At 45.2% G+C, this 23,162-nt stretch overlaps 1 protein-coding gene across 1 annotated transcript; it reads right to left on the bottom strand.

The window, feature by feature from the left end:
- Window positions 1-423: 423 nt before the first annotated feature.
- Window positions 424-21,745, bottom strand: LOC135917231 (E3 ubiquitin-protein ligase MARCHF2-like). The gene is made up of 4 exons (XM_065450770.1): window positions 21,613-21,745; window positions 17,813-17,922; window positions 7,948-8,168; window positions 424-1,317 (listed from the first exon to the last, which is right to left on the bottom strand). Exons 1-4 carry the CDS (start codon window positions 21,722-21,724, stop codon window positions 1,188-1,190), a joined length of 573 nt encoding a protein of 190 aa, XP_065306842.1. The 5' UTR covers window positions 21,725-21,745; the 3' UTR covers window positions 424-1,187.
- Window positions 21,746-23,162: the final 1,417 nt, after the last annotated feature.

Raw genomic sequence — 23,162 nt, 5'->3', positions numbered from 1 at the left:
GTTGGGCTCGAGTTCGCGGGATCGAATCCGTGCCACGGCGGCAGCATTTCCATGGGGTCGAAATGCGAGAACACCCGTGTACTTACATTCAGGTGCACGGTACAGAAGTCCTAGTGGCACAAATTACTGCAGTCGCCCAATATGGCGCGTCTCATAATCAGACCGCTGTTTTGGCACGTAAAACTCCATAATTTAATTTTTAATTACAACAATGTCTGCTTGTGGGGGTGTCTGTTTGGGGAGGGGTGTGGCAGAGGGCTCTCATAAAGGTTGTCGTTAGCTTCTTGTGGTTATTGTTTGCGTGAATTTTATGCAGCCGCCTACACTTCCTGCTCACATATTCTTTACCTTTAGCATCAAGTATGAGTTACTCGTGTTGCTACGGGATGTGCAAATTCATCAATATTGGCTATGCATGTGGAATGCGCGGAGTTGTGGCAATTTTATTAAAACTAGCTTCATTAATATCGTTATTTTACGGAGGCCATCACAAATGTTTCGATCTACATACAAACGTCTTTTTCTTCTTAACAAGTTAACAATTATGCCAGCAGCAACATAAGAGTGATGTCACGCTTGCTTGAGAGCAGTTCTTCGTGGTCCAGCTCTTTCACAACAGAAAAATTTACATGTTTTTTACCTATTTGCCCCATTTTCACGTATATATTCATCAAGGAATCCTTCGTAAAACCGTAAATCCGCAATCCACACCTACATTACGCTAATGCGCGTAAACTCCACGTAGCACCAAGAATGGGCTTTTTGTCTGCAGCCTAAACATTTTGCGTGGCTATGTCGTGTTAAAATGCCGGTTTGATGTCATTTCGATAAGAATAAACGAAGCACTGGGGATCGACTTCATTGTGACCTTAGTGGAGTTCGCAGGTGTGTCTGATTTGAACACGTGAAACGCCTGCTTTTGAGCATTCGCAAATTTCGAAATATGGCGTGTACGTGTATTTATAAACGCATATGCCTGCTGTCGCTATCGGAACCATCGCACGAGTATCTAATGGCGCCCGGAGCGGGGCACATGTATGTGACTAAGAACGGCAGCCTTTCAGTGGAGCGGAATGTCTAAATTTTGTCATTGCGCTGACATAATACATCGCGGTCCAGCAGCTTCCAAAGTGTGGACCGTCATCGCTCCACGGACTAGGATCAGTCGGTCTCCGCAAGTGCGACGGTTACTCTCCACGCAGCTCGTCTGTGGAGTGACAACTCTCCGGAGCCCGACTGTCGAACGGCTTGGCCGGCACGGTCAGCACGACAGTCATGTTGTCGCGGAGCCAACGGCGCAGTGGAAGGTAGAAGGCCCTGCGGTTGTGTGGAGAAGTAAGTCGCTTGATTTGTAACATGCCCGATAAGATACGTGACACCGGTAGCGTTTCAAAATATTTTTTCGCCACAGCCAATGTGATGACACGGCGCCCCTGTCCACTATGGCCCCAAATCGAGGTACATCGTGCCAATGACTTTGTGGAAAAAACAAAACAAAAACATTTTCAACCGCTCTAGAACTTTGCAAGAGCATTTTACGAACAGCACAGGAAATGTGCCCAATCTCCTGAAAACTAAAAGGACCACAATGCTGGCAATTTTTTTTTTGGAATAAGAAATATCTATGGAGTGATGCGTGGGCAAAGCTTGAAGAGAGTGTCGATTGTTAGATGTCAAATCACAATTTTCCCTTTGACGAACCTTCTTCCACCTTCTGGAATTCTACAAAACTAATTTCGTATATTCGATGTCCCTGTGCTTCTAGTTGTTGTAAAATAATATGCCCTCATTCTGCTATCTGCTAGCCTCCTGGTTACCTCAGTTACTAGAGAAAACCCACCAGAAAAACAATTTGGGAGAAGCTTTTAAGCTTCACCTTTACCTATAGAAGCCGATTAAAAAACCCCTGACTGCTTCTCACGCTTCCCAGCAACTGCAGCTTATTTAACCGTTATGTGTTCCAGGAAACGCCGGAGGTGATGTGGGCCGCATATGCACGTAGGCGAGCGCCATCTGGATGGTGTTGCAATGAACCGGGCGCGCTGGTGTATGAACGATAGAAACGCTGGAAAAGGGGCTTGTGTTTGAGTTTCCGCTTGAGAGAAGTATTTTTTCAGGTACATTCAAATTAATATCCGACGCTATCATGTGTGTAGGTTGTGCGTAAATAGTACTTCAGGATTTTTCTGACGCAGTTTACTTTGACAAAATCAATTCATTCGGTAACGTCCGTGCGGTACACGTAGCGCCTGCGTGGTTGGGTATGCGTGGCTTGGAAACATTTCTCGCTCACAAGATGCTCGACGCTGGCCGCTGGATTCGGGACATCAACGCCCGATTTTGTGCAAGACGGGTCCTTCAGGTTATCGCGTTAAAAGTTGGTCCAGGGTTGGATCCTCCTGACCAGGATGAATTTATTTTCAACAGCGAAGCTTTCTTTCTGGCATGCGCATATGAATTTTCTTTTACGTTTGCGCTACAATCAAGTGGAAGAAAATTCGCCATTTCAAAAGTCATACTTTGGTCAAAACACAAATTGCACCAAGAAAATCACAGTACTGTGCTGCACAAGCAGCTCTGTCATAACGCAAGCTGTAGGAGCGCCTGCATTTCCATTGTCGGCAGCACACACTAGAGGGTCTTCGCGGCGAAGTCTCTTCGTGTCATTTTCAGGAGGACGATCTGAACTTTCCGCCTGGCATGGACAGAGATTTGTAGCTTGTGCTGCTTTCTGCACAGAAGTCTGTTGAGCCCGACGTTGCCTGGTTGCAGCCGCGTGTAGCTCTACGATTCCCTTCTTCAGCTGCGGTTCATACCTTGCGCAGAGGCGCCATGACATATACCAAGAGTAAACACAGGTGGCCAGAGTATGCGGCGCACATGTAACGTCCCTTGACCTGTGGCACTATACGGTGCTGTTGATGATGGCGATGATGATGTATTGACATTCCATTTGAAACGGGGTGACGACAAACAGCGTGCTTGAGTTGACCAGGTCCAGTTACATGCAGCACGCAACTGCTACATGCAACTGTTACATGTCGGAACACCTAGTGGAATACAACGCAACTGCAATGCAGAGTTAGCACATATCAATGATATGTGGAGCGAATCTCACATCACGTGACAAATAGCCCTATGCGATGATAATAATGATGGTGATGCTTCATTGCCATTCCTTTTGAAATTAGATGGTAACAGCCACCTAGCCTGACTGATCTAATAGGGTATGGTGCGTCTGTTTTTCATTCCATAATTTTTGTGCACATCACCCTAATCTTCTTCCTCAAGCCTTTATCTACCTTGTAATGCTACCTACGCAAGTGCTACATGGCGCGCCACCTGCTGTAATAATATGCCACGGCAGTAGAATGTGTGTACATATCGACGCTACAAGGCGCGCCTCTCACATCGCGTGACAAGTGGAACGATACAATGATAATGATGATGATAATGATGATGTCGATAGTTATTTCTTGCCGTTCCCTTTCAAGCAGGGTGGTGACTGTCAACTAATAGCTTGATTTAATCCGGTATAGAATACATGTTGGTTTTTTTCACTCTAGCATTTTTGTATTCATCTCCTTAATCTTCTTTTTCTTCCTGGTACCTTCTCTATCGCTTCTTGCCTTTTCTGCTATACTTTTGTCTTAGTAGAGGCCTAATTGTGCTTCTTGCAGGTGAATTAGTCCGAGGCGATGACAGACAGCGTGCCATCACTTGCATCAAGCGCGCCTCTTCGCACTACGTCCCGCTGGGATATGGTGTAAGGCTTTCCACGTGGACATGGCAAAGCCCAGTTCCTGTTTCTCCAACAGCGAGCCAATGGACCCCGACAACGACTAAACCGCCGCGAAGGGCAAGCGATTGAAGGGAAAATAGCTCAAGACAACCAAAAACGTGAGTGAGCAGGGCCCCAACTCCGAGTTACAGCATTGCTTTTGTGCTTCTCGACGTCTCTAAGAATTTAAATTCTGTACACAGACAGATTCTTAACGTCTACCTTGGTAATGTGGCTCCCAAAGGAATTAACGAAGTGCGTTTCAGCAACAATAAAAACGTACTCACAGTGGAAGTAGCGACGCATTAAGCCGCCTTAGAAAAGGTGGTAACCGTGCGCATACTAAGATACATAGAAATACGGTCGTTCATCTTGCACAGTGGTCACAATAGGCAAGTTTTACTTCCGAATTGACATCAGCGACGAAGAGCCACAAAGGCTTCTGTCTTCAACAGTGAAGCTCATCGACTTTCACCGCTTCGGTCGCTCGACGAGCGTGAAGCTTCTTTTCGAGGCAGACGCGCTACCTGATAATGTCAAGGTGGGCTACGTGAGTCACCCGGTGAGTCCTTATGTGCCCCAAGCACTCCATTGTCAGAAGTGCGTAAAGCTAGGCCGTGTTAGCGCTGTCTGCACAGGCCAGGCGGCGTGCCTCCGCTGTGCCGGCAGCCATGGCGTATTTTCATACACAGTAAAAGAAACGAAGTGTTGTAATTGCGAGGGACACCACGAGGCTAATTCCAAGTATTGTTCTAAAGAGAAAAAGGAGATAAAAATACCGAACAAAATGAGCAACAAAAGTATATCCCACAAGGAGGCGGCAGCGTCAGTGTAACAGCGGAGGAGACGAACGCGTCATCGGCGTGGACAAAGTGTAGGTCAAAACGAGAGCTCTCTGGCTCCGATTCCACAGGCCCCGCAGAGTGTACTTGAGTCGGCATCAATAGATTTCTCTAAACCATTGCGTCAAACCATTGCTTCAAAGCATTGCTTCAAGCCCGCCGCGCAAACGTGGAATCGAAAGAAAGGCCCCGCTTTCCGCCGCGCACACGGGCCTTAGACTGTCATCGCGAGCAAGGACTCTGTACTCAGATATCACCATCGGACTCTATCATCAAAGCTATACTGCGACAAATAATGCACGCCCCGCAACTGCTACTGTCTGCTTTAAATATGCCAGTGGCGCTAACAGTGACAAAAATTATGAAAGCTATAGACAGTCTCCTAGCTACACTGCAGTAACTTCTACCTCAGCCCGCGAAGACAAATGTGCTGTGCTGTGAAGCGTACACGTACGCGTTGCAGAGAAACAGTATGTTGTGCTGTCCTGATCATATTCAGCATACGACCACCCTCCTTCGTCTTCACAGCCTATCTCTGTTATTCCCCCCTACCCCTTGCCCAGCGTTGAGTAGCAGGCTAGAGGCACTTCACTCAGGCCGGCCTCTCCCTTTTTCTGCCATTAAATACTCTCTCTCTTATATTGATACCTACGCAACGGCTACATGGCTTGCCACCTGGTGTAATAATATGCAACTGCAATGGAGAGTGTGCACGTATTGACCATACACGGCGCGCATGTCATATAGCGTGAATCGCGTTTCTTCTCGCGCGATAGGGCGCGTTTTCGCTGCAAGCTGGCAAGCGCTGGCGTGGCTCTGTGGTACAGTGAATGACTTCCGCGCAGGTGGCGTGGGCTGAATCCTGACGGGGAATGGGCATTCTTTTTAGTCGTTCCCTGCGATAGGTGCGACGGACACAGGCGGCAGCAATGGCGGTTATCGCCAACCGAAACGGCTATAGGAAAGAGTCCATAAGAGCTTACGTTGTAAAAATAAGTTATAGGAAGATATATACGAGGTTTTCAGCAGTTTTGGAACTGTTTGCGTTGCATACGTTGTCATGGGCCATGTTACGCCTGTAAAACAATAGTAGACCCGACAGTGCACATTCTTGTCGCACACTGGTATACAATAGATTACATTTGTGACTACAAATATCGAAAGACTCTGGAAGGAGGATATCCATACGCGCTATCAATGATTGCTGTGGTGTCTATCGTCCACGTCTTCGTCACCCGGTTGCATCTTCCATTATCCCTCGTGACGGACGCCAATGTATAAAATTAAATATTCTCTGCGTGCAAGTGAGCTCTCCCCTCAAGATATATCTTAGCTGCGCCGTATTTGCAGATTTTTAGTTGACAAACTAACGGGTATACGTCACTCAATGTGGGCGAACATTTGTTTTTTCCCTGCACCAGAATATTCCAACAAGGCATGTAGTAAAACCATAATGCCAAAACTGACGCTATGAGCACAGTACCGGGGTCGGACGACGCCACAGGCGTAATTGAAACAAAGCCACAAGTGGCTGGAATACTAAACTTAATGTGTTAAGCTAGGAAATGGCGGGTCTCATTGCAGCATGTCTCCTGTTCAGTATACTGATGTGAACCGGGGACATGCTGCAATTACCACCCTGGTAAACAGGGTGGCAGGGTGGTACTCCTTATTCCAAAACGTATCGCCATTAGGTGACTGTCTCCGCAGGAGCTCTTTTGGCGTGCGCACCTTCGACGCTAAACTTGCAAAGTAAATGATTCGCTCACAGCCTAATAACAGCACCCATTTCAATAATCTTCGTGTAATTGTGCCCTGAAAAAGGTTTGTTCACTTCCTTCGGCGCTCATTAGTATTTGGCTCAGGAATCGAATAGCTCTGAATTTTTATGGATACTCTGCCTCGAGTTTGCTTCCTTTTAAATAGCCTCCGCGAAAACGCATTGTTTTGAAAGCACCTACAAAATAGAAATGAAACAATGCGTGCATTCTCTGTTATTTTGCTCCATTTTTATGGAGACAAGAGGCCACGGTTCTTATAGTAAAGATCACCTGCAGCGAAATTCCCTATGGTGCCGGAAGACCACTTTCGGATATAAACGAGACTCCATGCAAAAATGAAATGCTACGGGAGCCGTCATTAAAAATGAAGCAAAAATATATATTATTTGATGTCAAAACTTGAACGAAGCGCTGTCATTAACTATCATCGAAATAAAACAACCCCGGAATATCGAAAGCAGTGCAGCTCCACGATTGCGCGGCACGTACGGCACACTGGTAATGTGTGAGTTCATGATCTGTCTTGACAGATCAAATAAACAGTGGTCGGTTGCCCTCAAAGAGATTTGACCGGCAGAATTTCTTACGAGAGTCATTTCGATCTCTTCCATTTTGGTTTTTGCTTACGAAATGGCTGTACAAATGAAATAACCACCAAAGGATGTTGACCCTGTTTCTATGGTAGAATCACATTTCGCTAAAGTACATTACTGCCTCATGTAGTTTGCCTGCATGCAATCTCGCTACCAGAACCGACCTTCTGATAATACCATTGTAGCGTAGCATAGAAGTGCGGAGCACGAGAGGTATCTGCACGGTTCAGAAAAACACCATAGTGTTAGCCGGCATGTATAGCCAGAATCGTACTAAAGTAAAGTGGTCAAGTGCCAATTTGGTCGCCATCTTTAGAGTAATAAAGCATAGGTGGACGCCACAATGCGACCGCGCATGGTCATGCCTCATGCTCTGTGCACACGCCATAAAACAAACAGACCTGGGCCCGTTTTGACGAAAGCATTCTTATGTTATAACCGTTCGTAAGAGCAGATGCTAGCTAATATTTATGCAAGACATACCAGTAGAGAAAGCCGTCGGTCAATGGGGGAAACATCATAAACGTAAAACTTCGCGAATTCAGTCCCTTGGTCCTGCATCTACATAGAGGTAGATGCTGGGTTCCACTCCAGGCAAGTCCGATTTATACAATGAACAATTGTGACTTTTGTGGTGCATACTTTTAGCGCCACCATTTTATCGAAATGTTGGCACAGAAATGCGAACAATTTTAGCGCAGGTGGTCATCTGACGGCGCTTTTTCTATACAAATTGCACCGACGTATTCTCAAACTGTGCGACATTTGTCTAGCGATGCTTTTACGCCACTGATTGCAATGACAGGTGCAGGAGCATTAGCTCAGCAGGGCGTCAGGAGACGTTGCCACCCCTGCTTCCGCTCGCTTCTCTGCCACGGTATTCCGCTCGATAGCTACAATTAAAACGGTCAGAAACCAACGCGAGCTCACTAGCGTCGGCGGCAGCTCACCACAGGTCCATGAAGAGCAAGGTAATCCATAAGAGGGCGCACGATCCGCAGCAGAATGCGGTGAGCATGCCCATCACCAGGGGCGCCTGTATCACCATCTCGACACCCTTGACGACCGCGATGACGATTATGATGGTGTCGCACAGGTACTGGGTGAGCATGGACAGCAGCTGGAAGACGTCCCGCCGGTGCTCCTCAGAGACGAGCCACATCACCACGGGCTGCAAAACGAGGCGGTGCACTGATTGGTTCACTCGAAACACTCGGTTTTTTAACCAGGACTAAAGGCTAAGCGTATGCGAGTGTTTTTTTTTCTTATTATTTTGTCATCAGAATCAAATGGTCGCGGTCAAGAGTGGAACAAACGACATTTTCCTCAGGAGCAGAGCGCTACGACCCATGACTAAGCGGAAGGTAAGATCATTCGGCACTCACGCTCTCCCCACAACCTCTCCTTGACGTAGAAGTATGCATTTGGTGTTTAATAACTGTGTCTGCTGAAAGTGTTCTCCGACCTACTTTACAGAAACGCGTACGGATAAAATGGGTGGCGATATCAAAGTATCAACTGATAGACAATGGACTCGTATATTTATTTTCAGTATAGATTGCAAGAAGCGTTCGCTCATTACCTAAATAGGCGTCATGCCATGCGCACAGACACACAAAGAAGACACACCGCAAGAATTTGCTGTCGAAACGATGGCGTGATGTGTAGTGCCGACAGCGGTAAATGCGTGTACTGTGTCTAAGGGGGAACGTTGCGTCGCCCCACTTCGTTCCCTTGAGCTTCTTAAGATATTTTTTAGGAAGAGCCGCAGTTAACCCCCTCATTCATAACATCGGATGCACGTCAACCATAATGTACGCCCAATTTTGCCAAATTTCAATGCTGTGGCTTATAGATTTATCTCAATCCAGTTCAACCACACACTTCTCAATCGTGTGTGATTGAACGCAACACTTCTCATCTCAATCAATTCAACCACACACTTTTAACTTTCCCTACATATCACGCATAATTTCCTATTTTCGCAAAATATAGCCAAATTTACGGGTTTAGATCACCGAAGACTTTATGGGCACATCACATAACCCACAAATACAGCGTAAAAATTGAACTTTCAGTTAATATTTTCATAAGCGAAACGTTAAACTTGCCCCATACATCAGCCGTAACCTGTCTCCCATTTATAGCGAGAATGAACTTGGCGTCACGTTCTGTTCTCTTGGGACGCTGGGAAACGTTGAGGATATTGTTCATATATACTAACGCTCTCAAACAACATTTTAAGGGATTTCTTGTATTTGCTTTAATTTATGCACACAAATTAGCCCGCTGAATTATGTATGAATAGTAGAACGCACTTCTAACGCTTGGGAGGGCTTGCTTACGTAATTTATTGCGATGAATCTAATATAACAACACACTTTATACTTCTCTTACGGATTACCTATAACTTCGCTCCTACGTCCATGAAATATGAACACGGTGGCTTGCCAAGTTCACTGAGGGCACCATTGGTGCCTTGTATAACGTATGAAAATAAGTAACGACGTTTTAGAAAATATTTCCAGAGCTAAAGGTCCCGTAACGATAATGTTTTATCAAACGTTACATATACCAAGCACCAAAGTTTCTTAAATTATGGACTCATTGTCAAATGAATTTCTCTCAGGGCATTGGAAAATCCGGCGTATAACGGCCATCTACCTTTCGAACACATTCCATTAAATTTTTCACAAAGAATAATTTATCCAATTGATCCAACTTCCCATTCTTCTTGGCCATAATTTATTTGCAATTTTCAGCAAAATTTTTTTTGCGGGCCGACACAGTGCTCAGAGTAATGAGCCATATATTGGACTGTGGTGTAAAGGTTATAAATAGAGATAAGGGGGCCTCGAAAGGCTGGCCAACCGTCTAGAATGTGCCGCTTTTAGCAAACAATACATAGGTGAGACTGGGCAACCAATTCAGACAAGGCTCAACCGTCATCGTGCAGTTACAAAACACAATTTGCCTAAAGCACTAGCCAGCCACTTCAATGAACATGGTCACATATTCGACAAAGCAACGCTCTATATACAGTGTGCTGAATATTTCGCTGTGCGTGTTCAAAAAAGAAAAGAAAGTTTTGTGCACGCCACCGCACTGTTTTTGCTCAGATTTTGCAGAACAATTGCATTTGGGCGTCAACTTTTTTTAGTATAAGAGTTGGCACAATTAATTTCCAGGTTTTTAAGAAGGAAGTGCGCAAATTTGCCTGCACATATGGGTATGCGAGCTGCTGCCGTGGCGGCGCAAGCATAAACTTGTCTCGCCGCGTCTCGCCATCGGCATCTTCATCACCGTTCAGCGTGGATTCGTCCATGCTGTCCTGGGAACACACTAAATCACTTCTCAAGGACAACTCATCTGCATTCTCTTCGGTTCATTTTAACATCCGGAGTCTCCGAAACACCACGATGACCTCAGTACTTTCAATCATCAATCATACGTTTTCTTTCATATGCTTATCAGAGACATGGTTGTACGGTTGTACAGAGACGGTAACTTGTACGGGATTTCCGGCTATGTGTCCAAATATTGTCATCGGGAGAGTAATCATGGCGGTGGTTCTGCTATTCTTGTCAACACTGTATTGTCTTGTCGGCACCGGTTCGACTTGTCCTTTAGGACCTCACTCTGTGATTCAGTGTGAATAGAAATTGACCGTAATGATTTGCCAATGAATAACGGTAACACCATCATAGCATCGATTTATTGCTCACCTTCTTCATCATATGCAGAATTTTGCTCAGAATTTCAACTAATACCCAACGAATTAATTCAGGAGAACGAGAACATTGTAATCTGTAATGACATCCATATTAACATTGCTGACCTAAACAGCCCATCCTGTTCTGAATACGTGCACTGCTTCCCTAGTTGCGGGTTTCCATCATTAATACAAGCTCAAACTAGGTGTGACCCAAATGTTCTGATACTTTGATTGATCCTTTTTAATCAGTTTTACTACCGACTATAATACAGCAGGAGTGCTAGATTAGGCTATAACAGATCATTATTCTGTATTTTTATGTTTTGGTTTCAAACAAGTTTTTTTATGTTAGAGATAACGTGCGCATCCATTTTGACTCTAAAAAGTTTGTTTACATCATTCGAAAGACGAAATGAAACTTTGTATATCAGGACAAAAACGCAGAAACTGCATTTCATTCTTTCTCAGCTCACTGCACCTGTCGGTCAGTGTTCTTCTGAAACTAGAGTCATGCATTGGTTTCGTACACGTAGGAATCGTTGGATCACTAAGGCACTTATGCATTCGCTAATAAAAAAAACAAAATCTTCGTAGGAAGCTTGAGGCAGAACCGTTCAATTATTCCCTAAGATGTCGGCTAAAAACTTACGCTAACATACTTACTGCATGCTGCCCTGAAACATGCTAAAGGCGAGTACTGTCATAACAAGAATAAGAAAAACAGTAACGATACCGGACAGAAATAGGATGTAATTTAACAGCTTCTTAACACCAACGACTCTAAGTCACGCCCAGCCAGCATAACTTCTAATAAAAATTGATACACCGATGCTAATGACATAGCTAATGCTTTCAGCTCTGATTTCAGCGGCCCATTAAATGCAGATAAAGACACTCAGAACTCACACTGCCCAGTCTTCCGCACACTCGCCATTTTTCTTTGTTTCTCTACCCTACAGTAACAGAGGAAGTTAACCAAATTAGCCCATAACTAAAGCGAACTAACCCCGGGATTGATGAAATTTCCCTTGCCAGAATTAAATTGGTATCGAAAAGACTCTTGCCAGTCTTCGCCCATTTAATCAACAGACTTTTTTCCGCTGCTGTGTTTCCTCAAAGCCTCAAGGCTGGAAAAATAATGTGCATATTTAAGAAAAGTGACCGTCAATGCATTAACAATTGTTGCCTAATTTGCATTTTACCATTCTTTAGCAAAGTATTGAAAAACTCATCTACAACCGTTTAACGAAATATTTATCTAAGTTTACCTTATTATCCGATGATCAATTAGGTTTCCGACAAGGCTCTCTACTGAAATCGCTCGAATAGCTTTCACTGACATAGTTAAACTAGGAATTGATAAGGGCCTACTCTTTGGAGCTATGTTTATTTATTGCACTAAGGCATTTTATACAATTAATCACCACATCCCCTTTCACAATCTTGATTTTTACGGCATATCTAGACCACCTTTACAGTTTATTCAAAGCTATCTTACTAATCAAACGCAGGTTCTTCACATAAATGATTGTCTCTCAAGACAAAAAATCACTGACATAGGCATTGCCCAAGGATACATCTTGGGGCCCCTTTTGCTCTTGCTATTCATTAACGATTTACCGCTCAGACGGAAACACACTAAATATCTCCTTTATGCTGATAATACCGTTCGTTATCGGAATTAACCAGACAAATTGCTCCACCCACTAAGAACGGCCATACACCACCATCCACCGAATCAAAAAAGAGTTCTCAATCTGTCAATCCTCGCAGTGTCCGGGCCGGGTAAGTTTTCCCGTGTTTTTGCTTAGGGAAAGTTACTACGTGCCTCCTGGAAGGTTTGAGCTTACGCTGAAAACGAGTACTTAGTAATTATATCTTGCAAGAATCTTAAATCAGCCAGACATGTTAGACTTTCCACACAAGTTGCCCCGAAGATTGCTTCCATTTTTACTAAAACCGAACTTGGTATCTAGTGCAGCTACGCTGTGGGACACTGGGAAACATAGCGCATGACAGCCGGTGGACGCTTCCAGACACCTGGGGAAGAATGTTGTTTTTCCCGAATGGTATAATTTATTCAAATACTTTGATATAAACCACTCATTAGCCGTTAAGTTCACCTTATTTAGACCAAATTTGTTATTGGCGATTACTTACAATACTTTTAGAAAAGATTAAACATTGCGTCGTTCGTAAACCGCCCTTACAACGCACCAGAGTGCTTAAATTCGTAATTTAGGGCAAACTGTGTACTATACAAATTGTGTTATCTGAACGCAGGCTTGAGATCAACACGATACCACCGCGCAAGCTCTCTGCCACGTGCTTTTTTTTTTTTCATTCTTCGCGGGCTTTTCTGCAACCCGGGAAAAAGGACTACGCGAGACGTATCGTAAAGGAAACAACTCGAATGGTGGTTTCTGAACGCGCTCTACAAATATGCGTATCATTCTTCGGGTCCTCAGCCAATAAGTAAAAGGTTGGGTAATTAATCTTAATTAGTGAGTTATGGGGAAAACAAACAATGCTCTGAGTTACTAACGCTTACTGCGAATAGTATGCGTTCAGTTCAATTCGCTTCCGACGCGCCTTCCGCATTTAGATTCTTGGCTCAAGTTATGTGGGACACCCTGTATAGATAATATTGTGCAAAAACCGTAATCAATATATAAAATTTTAACTTTTGATACACATCAACCATAGCATTATGCCCGTTGTCCTCTAACGCAAAAATGTTACCACTTTTGGCTCTCTTATGAAAGCCGGTAAGCTTTGCAAGCATTGCATATAACGCTTCTAATCAGGCAAGAAACGATCGTTCACCAATTTTTACTGAGCCCCTAGTTAACCAATATCCTCTAAAGTTTTCCTGCATACCATAACATGGCCACTAATGCTCTAAGTATTAGCTCCGTGAATAATTTACATCTCCCAGAACACCATGAAAAGCAGCATATAGCATTTCCGAGCCCTTCTAGTCCTCCTAACAGTTTTGGTGTAAAATCTTTGGCGTTAAGTATAAGCCACAAGTGAAGGTTCTAAGTTCTGCATCACAAATGTGGCCCAAAAAACACCGTTCTATTTCTTTCTAATATTTAGAAGACTGAATACCGTGCGCTACAATAACTTTACTACTTTTCCGGACACTGTAAAGAAAGTACGTCAAGCAGATATCGTTCTTTCTCTAAACAAGGAAAGCTTGCTTTTGCTGTATTAGGATAATGAAGGCTCTTTAAGGGCTCCTTATTCAGAAAAAAAGGGTTCAGTGGCGATTTAGCAACACGTGCAAGAGAGCTGCATCAGCACTACGTCGTACCTCTTCGAAATCCCGAACTCATGGTTTAGACCGCGTTCACCACATTGCAAAGTGTTTTGCAGGAATGGAATGGAAAACTTTATTGCCTCTTTAAAGGTTTTAGCGGGTCGAGGCCGAAGTCTTCATTCTTGAAGCTTGAGTCCTCTTCAGCCATGAATGGGCCCCTAGTCCAGGGCTCCACTGTGCCGGGCCGCCTCGCACGCGTGCGCTATTAGAGCTCTTTGAGTCTCTAGCTCGCAGCTGGTGAGCCAGCTCTCCCATTGCTCCGCACTTGGTGTTTTGTGTTTGTGAAATGCCTGGTTTCTTGTACACTCCCATGTAATGTGGTATAATGTTGGCTTAGCTCCACACTACGGACAGGTTGCGCTATACTGCGTGGGGAACATCCTACTTAGTATGTGTAAGTTTGCAGGAACTCACTCGACACACTTCCTGCCTCTTCGAGGAAATAATTGCAACTAACAGTGACCCAGATAAGAACACCTTAAAATTAAATTATGGGGTTTTACGTGCCAAAACCACTTTTCTGATTATGAGGCACGCCGTAGTGAAGGACTGAGAAAATTTCGACCACCTGGGTTTCTTTACCGTGCACCTAAATCCAAGTACACGGGTGTTTTCGCATTTCGCCCCCATCGAAACGCGGCCGCCGTGGCTGGGATTCGATCCCGCGACCTTGTGCTCAGCACCCCAGCACCATAGCCACTGAGCAACCACGGCGAGTAGAAGAACACGTCTGTTGCACTGCTATATAAATATATACTTGGTGTCCCAGTTAACTTGAACTAAGATTAAAAAAGAATCCCAAGAGCTCTAGAGAAATCGTGGTGACTGCATAGTCTTACCATAGTCGTGTGTACTTACAGCCAGTATTTTTTTCATCACGAAGTATTAATTAATTGCTTTTAATTGGTGAAACGTTTATGTATTCCTTGAATCGCAAACATATCAACTACAAAATTATAGCGCGACTCAAATAACCTCCGAATCAAGCATATCTTTCGTGCGTTGCTTTTTCCTAGAAAAAACAAAAGCGCAAGAAACATCCAAAATGCGAAATAAATATGTAGCTGCAGTGGCAGCTTGATCCTTATTTTGTATTTTCGGTGTTTCTTGGGCACGACAGCTCGATACAGGGCTTATCGCTATGTGATGCTGCTGTGATGAAACGCCGCTGCCGCATTGATAAGCGTAGCAGAGCCGTAGTGGGGGAGGGGGGTATTTAGAAGCTTGGAAACCGTGAGGGCGCACTTGGGACCGTAATTTGGCGCGCTCATCTTGTTCTGTAGATAAGGGTGCCCAGAACGTACGTTCTTTTTGTTCCGTTTAGCAATAGAAACAAACCTAGTACAGGCTATGTGCGTCTGATGCGTTTTGGCGATTCTGTATGGACCGCATATGCTGTTGTCGATTACGTAAATCATTTTTGTTTGTCGTGACAGTGGACAAATAATAACGGAAGATCTCAATGGTACCACACCAGTGACCTCCTCTTTAAGAAGGCAATCATGCCCTTCACGAATGATCAGAAGGCTAAAATGATCCTTGCTCTCGGGGCGGCGCACGGCGACAAGAGGAAGGCAGCCAAACTATTTCGGATGTCGCATTGTGGAGGACGCCCTAGTTCATCAACAGTACTTAGAACGTACGAAGTCCTTTGTGAAGTGGGTTGCTTCACAAGAAAGCTGCACAGGACTGCGACGGTAGTTTAAGAAGCGGAAACGGATGCTTTGGCATTATTTGATGCTAACCCTAGCGGTAGTTTGCGCGACGCCAATGTGCAGGCCGGAACCTCAAGGTCATCAGGTAGGAGAGAGACAGAGAAAACAAGGATAGGAAAGGCAGCGAGGTCAACTAGAAGAGCATTCGGTTTGCTTCATCAGTCTGTAAAATTTTAATAAAAGGTCATAGGCACGCTTACCATGTACATCTTCATCAAAAACTTGAATACCGAGATTTTGAAAGGAGACTTGACTTTGTCAATTGAATTATTACGAAATGTGAAGAGGAACCAGACTTTCTCACTCGCCTGCTTTGGACGAATGAGGCTAATTTCCTCAGAAACGCACAAGTTAATCTTCACAACGCACCATAATGGTGTGATAGTAATCCCAACTGGCTGGCACAAACACGACAGCGATACCTGTGGTCGTTTAATGAGCAGTGCGATATTTTTCATGGCAACATCATGGGACCCATAATTTTTTACAACATGCTAACAACGCAACCCTACGTCAACGACATCCTCGGGGGCCCAGTGAACGACGTCTGCGGCAAGGTTCCACTTACACACCTTCGGAACATCTGGTTTCAACACCATGGCGCTCCTGTGCATAGCAGTAGTTAGCCTCGAGCGTGCCTCGACAAGCTTTCTTCTGGACAGTGCATTGGCCGGAACGGACCGGTAACCTAGCCTGCGAGGTCGCCGGACATGACACCACTGGACTTCTTATTGTGGGGCTACGTGAAAGATCGCCTGTATAGCAGCGAAACTGCCACACTAGATGCCCTAAAGACAAAAATATACAGAGCCTGCCGCGATATTCCAACGTCGTTGGTGAAAGCTGCAACAGCATAAATGTTGGAAAGAAGCGAGTACTCTACTTTACTTCAGACTTTGATCTGCTTCAGCACGTGCTATAAGTGGCAGTGGAAAATAACCGCTCTAAACTGATATAAAGTGTGAGTAACGCACCTTCATGATATCACCATATCGTTACATAAAAAAGCTTGCGACAAAGATAGAAAGAGGTAGAGAAAACTTCTTTGTTTTGCCTCTTTTCTGAAGTTCAAGAGACAGAAAGGGTAAATGGCTGAACCAGTTGCACCTTTAGATGTTTCTTTGTGGGCCACTGAGACGCCTTACGTGCTTTTGGTTTATTCTTTATATAAATAAATTCCTGAGTAGCTCTGTCCTGTTCTTCCGAGAGTTGCCTTTTTTTCTGTTTTGGTACTCTTTTCCACACTGTTTCTTTTTTAAATTGGTTGAATTTCTCTTGTAGCTTTGGTTTATTACACGTCAAGGTTAAAGCTATCCCGAGTGCCTCATGATCGAGCACAGCCTTCTTGCGTCCGCAAATGCTGACGCTTATCGTACCCCGCTAGTTAGGTCGCGAAACCTCTCGAGCCATCCCACATGATGAAGCCTTGTAAGATGCGTCGATAAACGAATCCAGCCGTATGTCTTTCAAAGGTTACTTAGAGGCGTTTGAGAAGAGGATCGCGAGCGCACATGTATTCCATGTATCGTGTATTTCACGTTCTTGCGTTTTTTTTTTTGAAAAAAAAAACCAGGCACACTTCACCACGAAATAAATGCTTGATTCGTAGGTTACTTAAGGTGCCCTACAACTTCGTAATTGACATGTCTGCAATATAAGCAATAATTAAGAAGGTTCATTAATTAAAATCAATAAAGTATTAAACACTTTGGGAAGAAAAAAACACTGGCAGTATGTACGCACGACTGCCGCTACTATGCAGTCGGCACGATTTGTCTAGAGCTCTTGGGATTTGTAAAGGTATTGCTTCAAGTTAGCTGGGACACTCGGTATATATATATATATATATATATATATATATATATATATATATATATATATATATGTATACATATATATATATATATATATATATATATATATATATATATATATATATATATATATATATATATATATATATGCGCTGCCCTCCTCGTTGCTTTTGCTGCAGCGATAGCGATATCTCTTTTGTTTCGGCTCCGCTAGTCTCGCGGCAATATTGCGGTGTCTATAGATACCTTGGTCTTGACCTTGTATTCGTACTTGTAGTTGCAGAGGTAGCAACGCGTCACGCCGTTTTGTAGAATACGTTTCTCGAGGCATGACTTGTGCGAAGTGGATATCGTACCTGGGGAAAGAAAGGCGAAGCTCTGTTGTCGTGTTTCATTGCACTGTCTGTATGGTGATTGAGCTTTATGTTTCTATCTCTGGGAGCTGAAACTCCGGCAAAGCGTATACTCAACACCCTTGCCAAACCCTTTGCTAAAACAACAATGTTTGTGAAATAACATCCGACCTGTATGCATTCAATACTTGGTGAACGATGGCCTAAACCTGGGGCGCGATAACGTAAATCTATTACAAATTGTTTCTATACCATTTCTTAAGCCAGTTCTCCACGATTCGTTAAACATTTTTCGCACCACCCCTCACTTCCTGTCTTTCACGCGACATTGCAAAAACAGCAATTCTCCCCATCTGCTGTTTACACATCAATTAGGCATCATTATATCAAACAAAAGGGAAACAATGTCACACAATTTTGCACCTTGCTAACCATAAACACTTTCTCGATGGGTCAAGATGCTTCTGGGTAGCGCCCACTTCGCATGTCTGTCATGCGACGTCACAAAAGCCCATTAACTCATCACACAAAGTTGTCTTATACGCATTAACAATGCACTAGTAGGAGGAGCAGAATCGTTTTTTTTTTTCGCCGAATATCCGTACACTGCTCCGTTCGGAAAGAAAGAATAGAAAATTCTACTACTGATCGCACTGGCACTGGCTACTCGAAGCTGCGCAGAAGAATATATTTGTTTGCCCACAATAAAATTTTTGTGCAGCAATATAACGTTTTCGAGCCTTTTCGACACATATAGATCACTCTACCAACCCTTCTGCGCTGAGGATTTGTTTTAGCGGCATTTTAGAGCACAGCCCTTAGGCGCCCATTCCTGCGGATAGCATCAGCATCGCCGTCGGCGTAGGCGTGAGCGAGCGAACGAGCATAACAGCAAAGGATGAAAGAGCGAACGCGGGGCGAAATATGAAAGACGCGATCCGCGAACGGCGAAGACCAATGAAAGCAGCCCCTTCAGTGACGTGTGCGGTTGAAACTGGTGCCATGCGGACCCGCCCGACTGCTCGAGGCGTACTCGAATCTGGCCTCAGCCGGACCGCTCGTTTCGTACTATCGTCTACTCCCGTCAGCTCTCGCTCGCGCTTGTCGGGTTTGCTTCGTTTGTCATCATTCGCGCTTGTTTCGGTTGTGATGGTTTCAGATTCTTTCTTACAATGATGAGCCGAAACCGAGACGTCCTCACGAAATGTTTTCTTTTTTGGAGAAAGTGGGCCATATCCGATTCTTTACGACCAGACAGACCCTGATTACAAAGACGCGCAGGCGACACCCAGTTTCTCATTCTCTTTGACTTTGGAACGTGGTATGCCGCAAAGGGAGAGAGCACACCAACATGATGATGAACAGGGGCAACGACGTCATCATTTTATTAAGACATGACTCGCATTAAGCACGAATGAAGAAGAAAGTAAACATACAGCGTACCCGTCAGCAGACGAAGGAAATCGCATGAGACATCTCGGATCTACAGAAAGGAGGCGAAATTTTTGTGCTGTCACCTGAATTTCACATTGGCTCGCCGCCAGTTTGTGAGGCCTGCTCCACCACAGCTGCGTTTTAACGCCGGCAACGTGCCGCGCGCGCTTTACCGCTAGTGTGTATGGAGATTTCTGTGGCGACAATCGCTCCGAGAGAGCGCCAGAGTAACGAGCGTGGTCTGTTCACCGGTGGGGCTATCTATAAGCCATGCGCAGAGCACATCAAAACAAAGCACTGCATGAGCGGAGGTCTGTCTGCGGCAGCTTCTTTGAATCGCGCCCAGGCGTCAGCCGCGCGCTGCCTCTTGTGGTCTCCCGCTAAGTGAGACGATTCATTGCTCCACACTTCGCTCATTTGCAACACGAGACAGAGCTACACTAGACAGATTGTCCGCGCCAGCTAATATATCGCACAAAGAAAACACGCATGGAGCTGAGATCATATTTCGCATTAGGGAGTATCGTAATCGTCTTTGAGTTTTTTACAGCAAAGGTGTCGATGGCTGGAATCTGGGATTTTATGTCGCCCCAGGGAAAAATTCTCCCGTGAAATTGAAATGCAAAAAACCAACAACAAAGGGAAACGTATATCGACTCTCGCATCAGAGCTTGATTTGACTGCCACCTGTGTTTAAAACGGCGCTCCGTCGCAGCTGTGTCTCTGCAAAGATATGACGTAGTGTGTGATGTAGTGTGCGCCTAATAAAGCGACCAAGGGAAATTTTCGGCACTGCTGCGCTCCGCCATTGCTATGGAAAACCCACACGTGATCCGTGCGCCTGAAGAGCAGCGTATTCACGAGGAGCGACAGCGAGAGAAGCGGCAGGAGAGAGAACGTCGACGTCGTTCCAGCCCGGCGGCCCGTGAAGAAGAGCGTACCCGTGATGGGCTACATTAGCGACATGCAAGAGCTTACGATGCCTGTCGCGACACCGAGAATGTCGCAAAGAGACATCGACGCTACGAGGGCACGGTGCCGTGCGATGCTTACGTCGGAGGTTGGCTAAATAGAACGCCAGGAGATTGCAATAAAAACCAACGGGAAAAGCTTTACGTTATAAGTTTCTTGGACTGTGCTGTATTGTATTCTACTGAGTAACGTACATTGTCGGACTTTGTCAATTCAAAACCATCGTAATAAGTACTCAGTGCGTAGACAGCTCATTATCATACACGTCTTTTCTGAATAATACGCTTTAGACCATCGTCGTCACAGGAACGAATACATAACGTTCAGATGTACGTGATATCGTGGCACTGTTTTTATCAAATACTGATGCAATATAGAAGCTAACCACAAGATGAAGGAAATACGCCATTTTATGGGCTTCTTTTTTAAATACTATTACTATTTATCGCACAACGATGACCGACTTCGTACTGCTCTCTACGCGTCCGCAAAACTTTTGGAATGCCTTCATGCAAGGGTGATGCATCTATAGCAAATTCCACACCTTTAGCACCCTGAAGCAGTAGAAACTTGTGATAAGGGTGCATTGAAGGTGTTTTGCAAATAAATACACCCGCTGTCAAAATCTCAAGAGTGCAGGAAGGATATTTTGATAGTCAATACATTCGCAAGAGTACAAGAGTGCAACTTAGTGTATGATATTAGCGGCACTGGCTCACAGTGTCTACACGGAAAAGCCATTTTAGAGCATGTACATAGATCGCCACGCAACGCGGCACGTCTATACATTTATGACATAATTGTGGCCTACTCACGATGTGAGAAAACAACGTTAGTCACTGAGCATATTGTGCTAGCTGGATGCATAATGTTTAGAAAGCTTAGGTCGAGCTTTGAAGTAGCAGTTACTACGTTGAGGACTGCCACCCGTGTTCCCTTATTTTGCCTTGTGAAATAAATTACCCGTTTGCTTCTACCTTGCAACAATACGGCGGCTCAGAACGAAGGCCCATTAGACTTAATTTTGCTATCGTCGTCCTAGGAATTGCATATAGTAGGTATACTCCCATTTCCCCGGGTCAGCACGTCGGTCCTGCCTACCTGTAAAAGTCGAGTTCACGTCCTGCCGTGCACGCACGTCGCGTCTTCAGTACAAGTCTTGATTACGTATGCGTTCCACTCGTTACGTTTTGAAGCACGTGCAGTGTGCGCGTAGGTATGACGCTCAGGACCGTAACAGTTGCGTTTTTTTTTTTTGCGTCGAGTTTCAGAATGCTCGTTGCCTACCTTCGCAGTTGCAAGGCGTCACCAGCGGCTCGCTGCTGCTGTCCCCGGCGCAGAAGCGGCAAAAGCCGTCTCCGTGCTCGTCAGGTGCGGCGGGTACGATAGCGGCAGCCATACTTTCGTCCTTCTTCTTTTCGATCCGGAAACGTTTGTGACCCAGGATAATGGCACATACCCACTGTGGGAGATTGGCCAAGCATGTAGAGCTGCATTCGCAAAATTTGCGATAGATTGTCTTTAAAAATTTTAATGGTGTATTCGGCTGGTCGCTTTCGAGCCCTCTATGGCGGCGTGCTTTAAGTTGGGCGGGTTGAACTCGAGCTCCAGTTTAGAGCCACTCGCCGTCACCTTGGATACGTTCGAGCTGAGTGGACCTGGGAGTGCGACGGATATTTGGCGAATTGCGGTCACGTGGCTACTACAAGTTTCGCGGTTGGTCGGGCGTTAGTCGCAGCGGCTGTGGCCATGGCTGCGTGCAGTGTTTAGACAGGTCGTTTCTTTAAAATTTCGTTTTAAAGCGAAGCTTTACTTGCGTTTTCTCCCAACTTTGCAGGCGCTACCGCTTCTGTGGTGGTCTTGCCGCGCGTGCCACTGAGTTTCTTGAAGGCCACCAGATGGCGCTCGCTTCCGCGCATGCCGACATTTTGAAGTGAGGGAACCTCACAGTAAAATTGAGTATGAAGAGCGACTGAGGAATATGGAAGAAATTAAATGGGTTGGGAGAGTGTTGAAGTACCTGTACAGGAAAAACATTGATTGGCAGTGGAGGAGAAAAACTAGGAAGCTTACCAGCAAGTATGCGGCCTGTAGGGTGGGCAACACAGCAACAAAGAACGTCAAGCGAGAAGTGAGAGAGGCTGAAATAATCTCATGGATGGCGACAATGGAAAGAAACCTGCCATGAGTAACTACTTAAGAGAAAAAAAAAATGGCTGTGGCTTAGCTAAGGTTAAGCCCAGGATGCGAAGCATACTAGCCTTTATTTTAATTGTTGAACCACTGTTTAACATGGTGAACTGCTGTTGCTTGGCTATATTTGGTTCGGCTAGACGAAGAAACGACTCATGCGTTACTCTGCTTCGCCTTCAAGAGTGGAACGCGCCAGCGTTCCAGTCGACCCGCCAAGGGGTGTAAGACAATAGGCTACGGCGCAGCGACTACGCGCCCCGCATTGGACGCGGTGAGCGTCGAGCAACGCAGCGTTCGGCGCGGCAACTAAATGTGCGCCTGAGCAAGCGACGCACGCCTGAGCCTTAGAAACAGCTCGTTTCTAAGGCAACACCGCATTCACTAGAGGCGCTTTTGTACCGCTTTGAAGCATCGTACTCGTGGCTCAGTGGTAGCGTCTCCGTCTCACACTCCGGAGACCCTGGTTCGATTCCCACCCAGCCCATCTTGCAAGAGTTGAGCCCAAGCCACCTAGCAAATCAGTCTCTGTAGCACGCCGCAACCTTCGCTTCTCATTATAACGAGCAGCTCTGTCTCCAGGAGGCATCTCACCTCGTGAGTGTCTAGCAGAGGCAAGCGCAGCTGTATGGCGGCGAGGAGTTACG

Source organism: Dermacentor albipictus, chromosome 7 (assembly GCF_038994185.2).
Source record: "Dermacentor albipictus isolate Rhodes 1998 colony chromosome 7, USDA_Dalb.pri_finalv2, whole genome shotgun sequence".
Classification (NCBI taxonomy): Eukaryota; Metazoa; Arthropoda; class Arachnida; order Ixodida; family Ixodidae; genus Dermacentor; species Dermacentor albipictus.
This window is presented reverse-complemented; position numbering and strand designations above follow the sequence as displayed.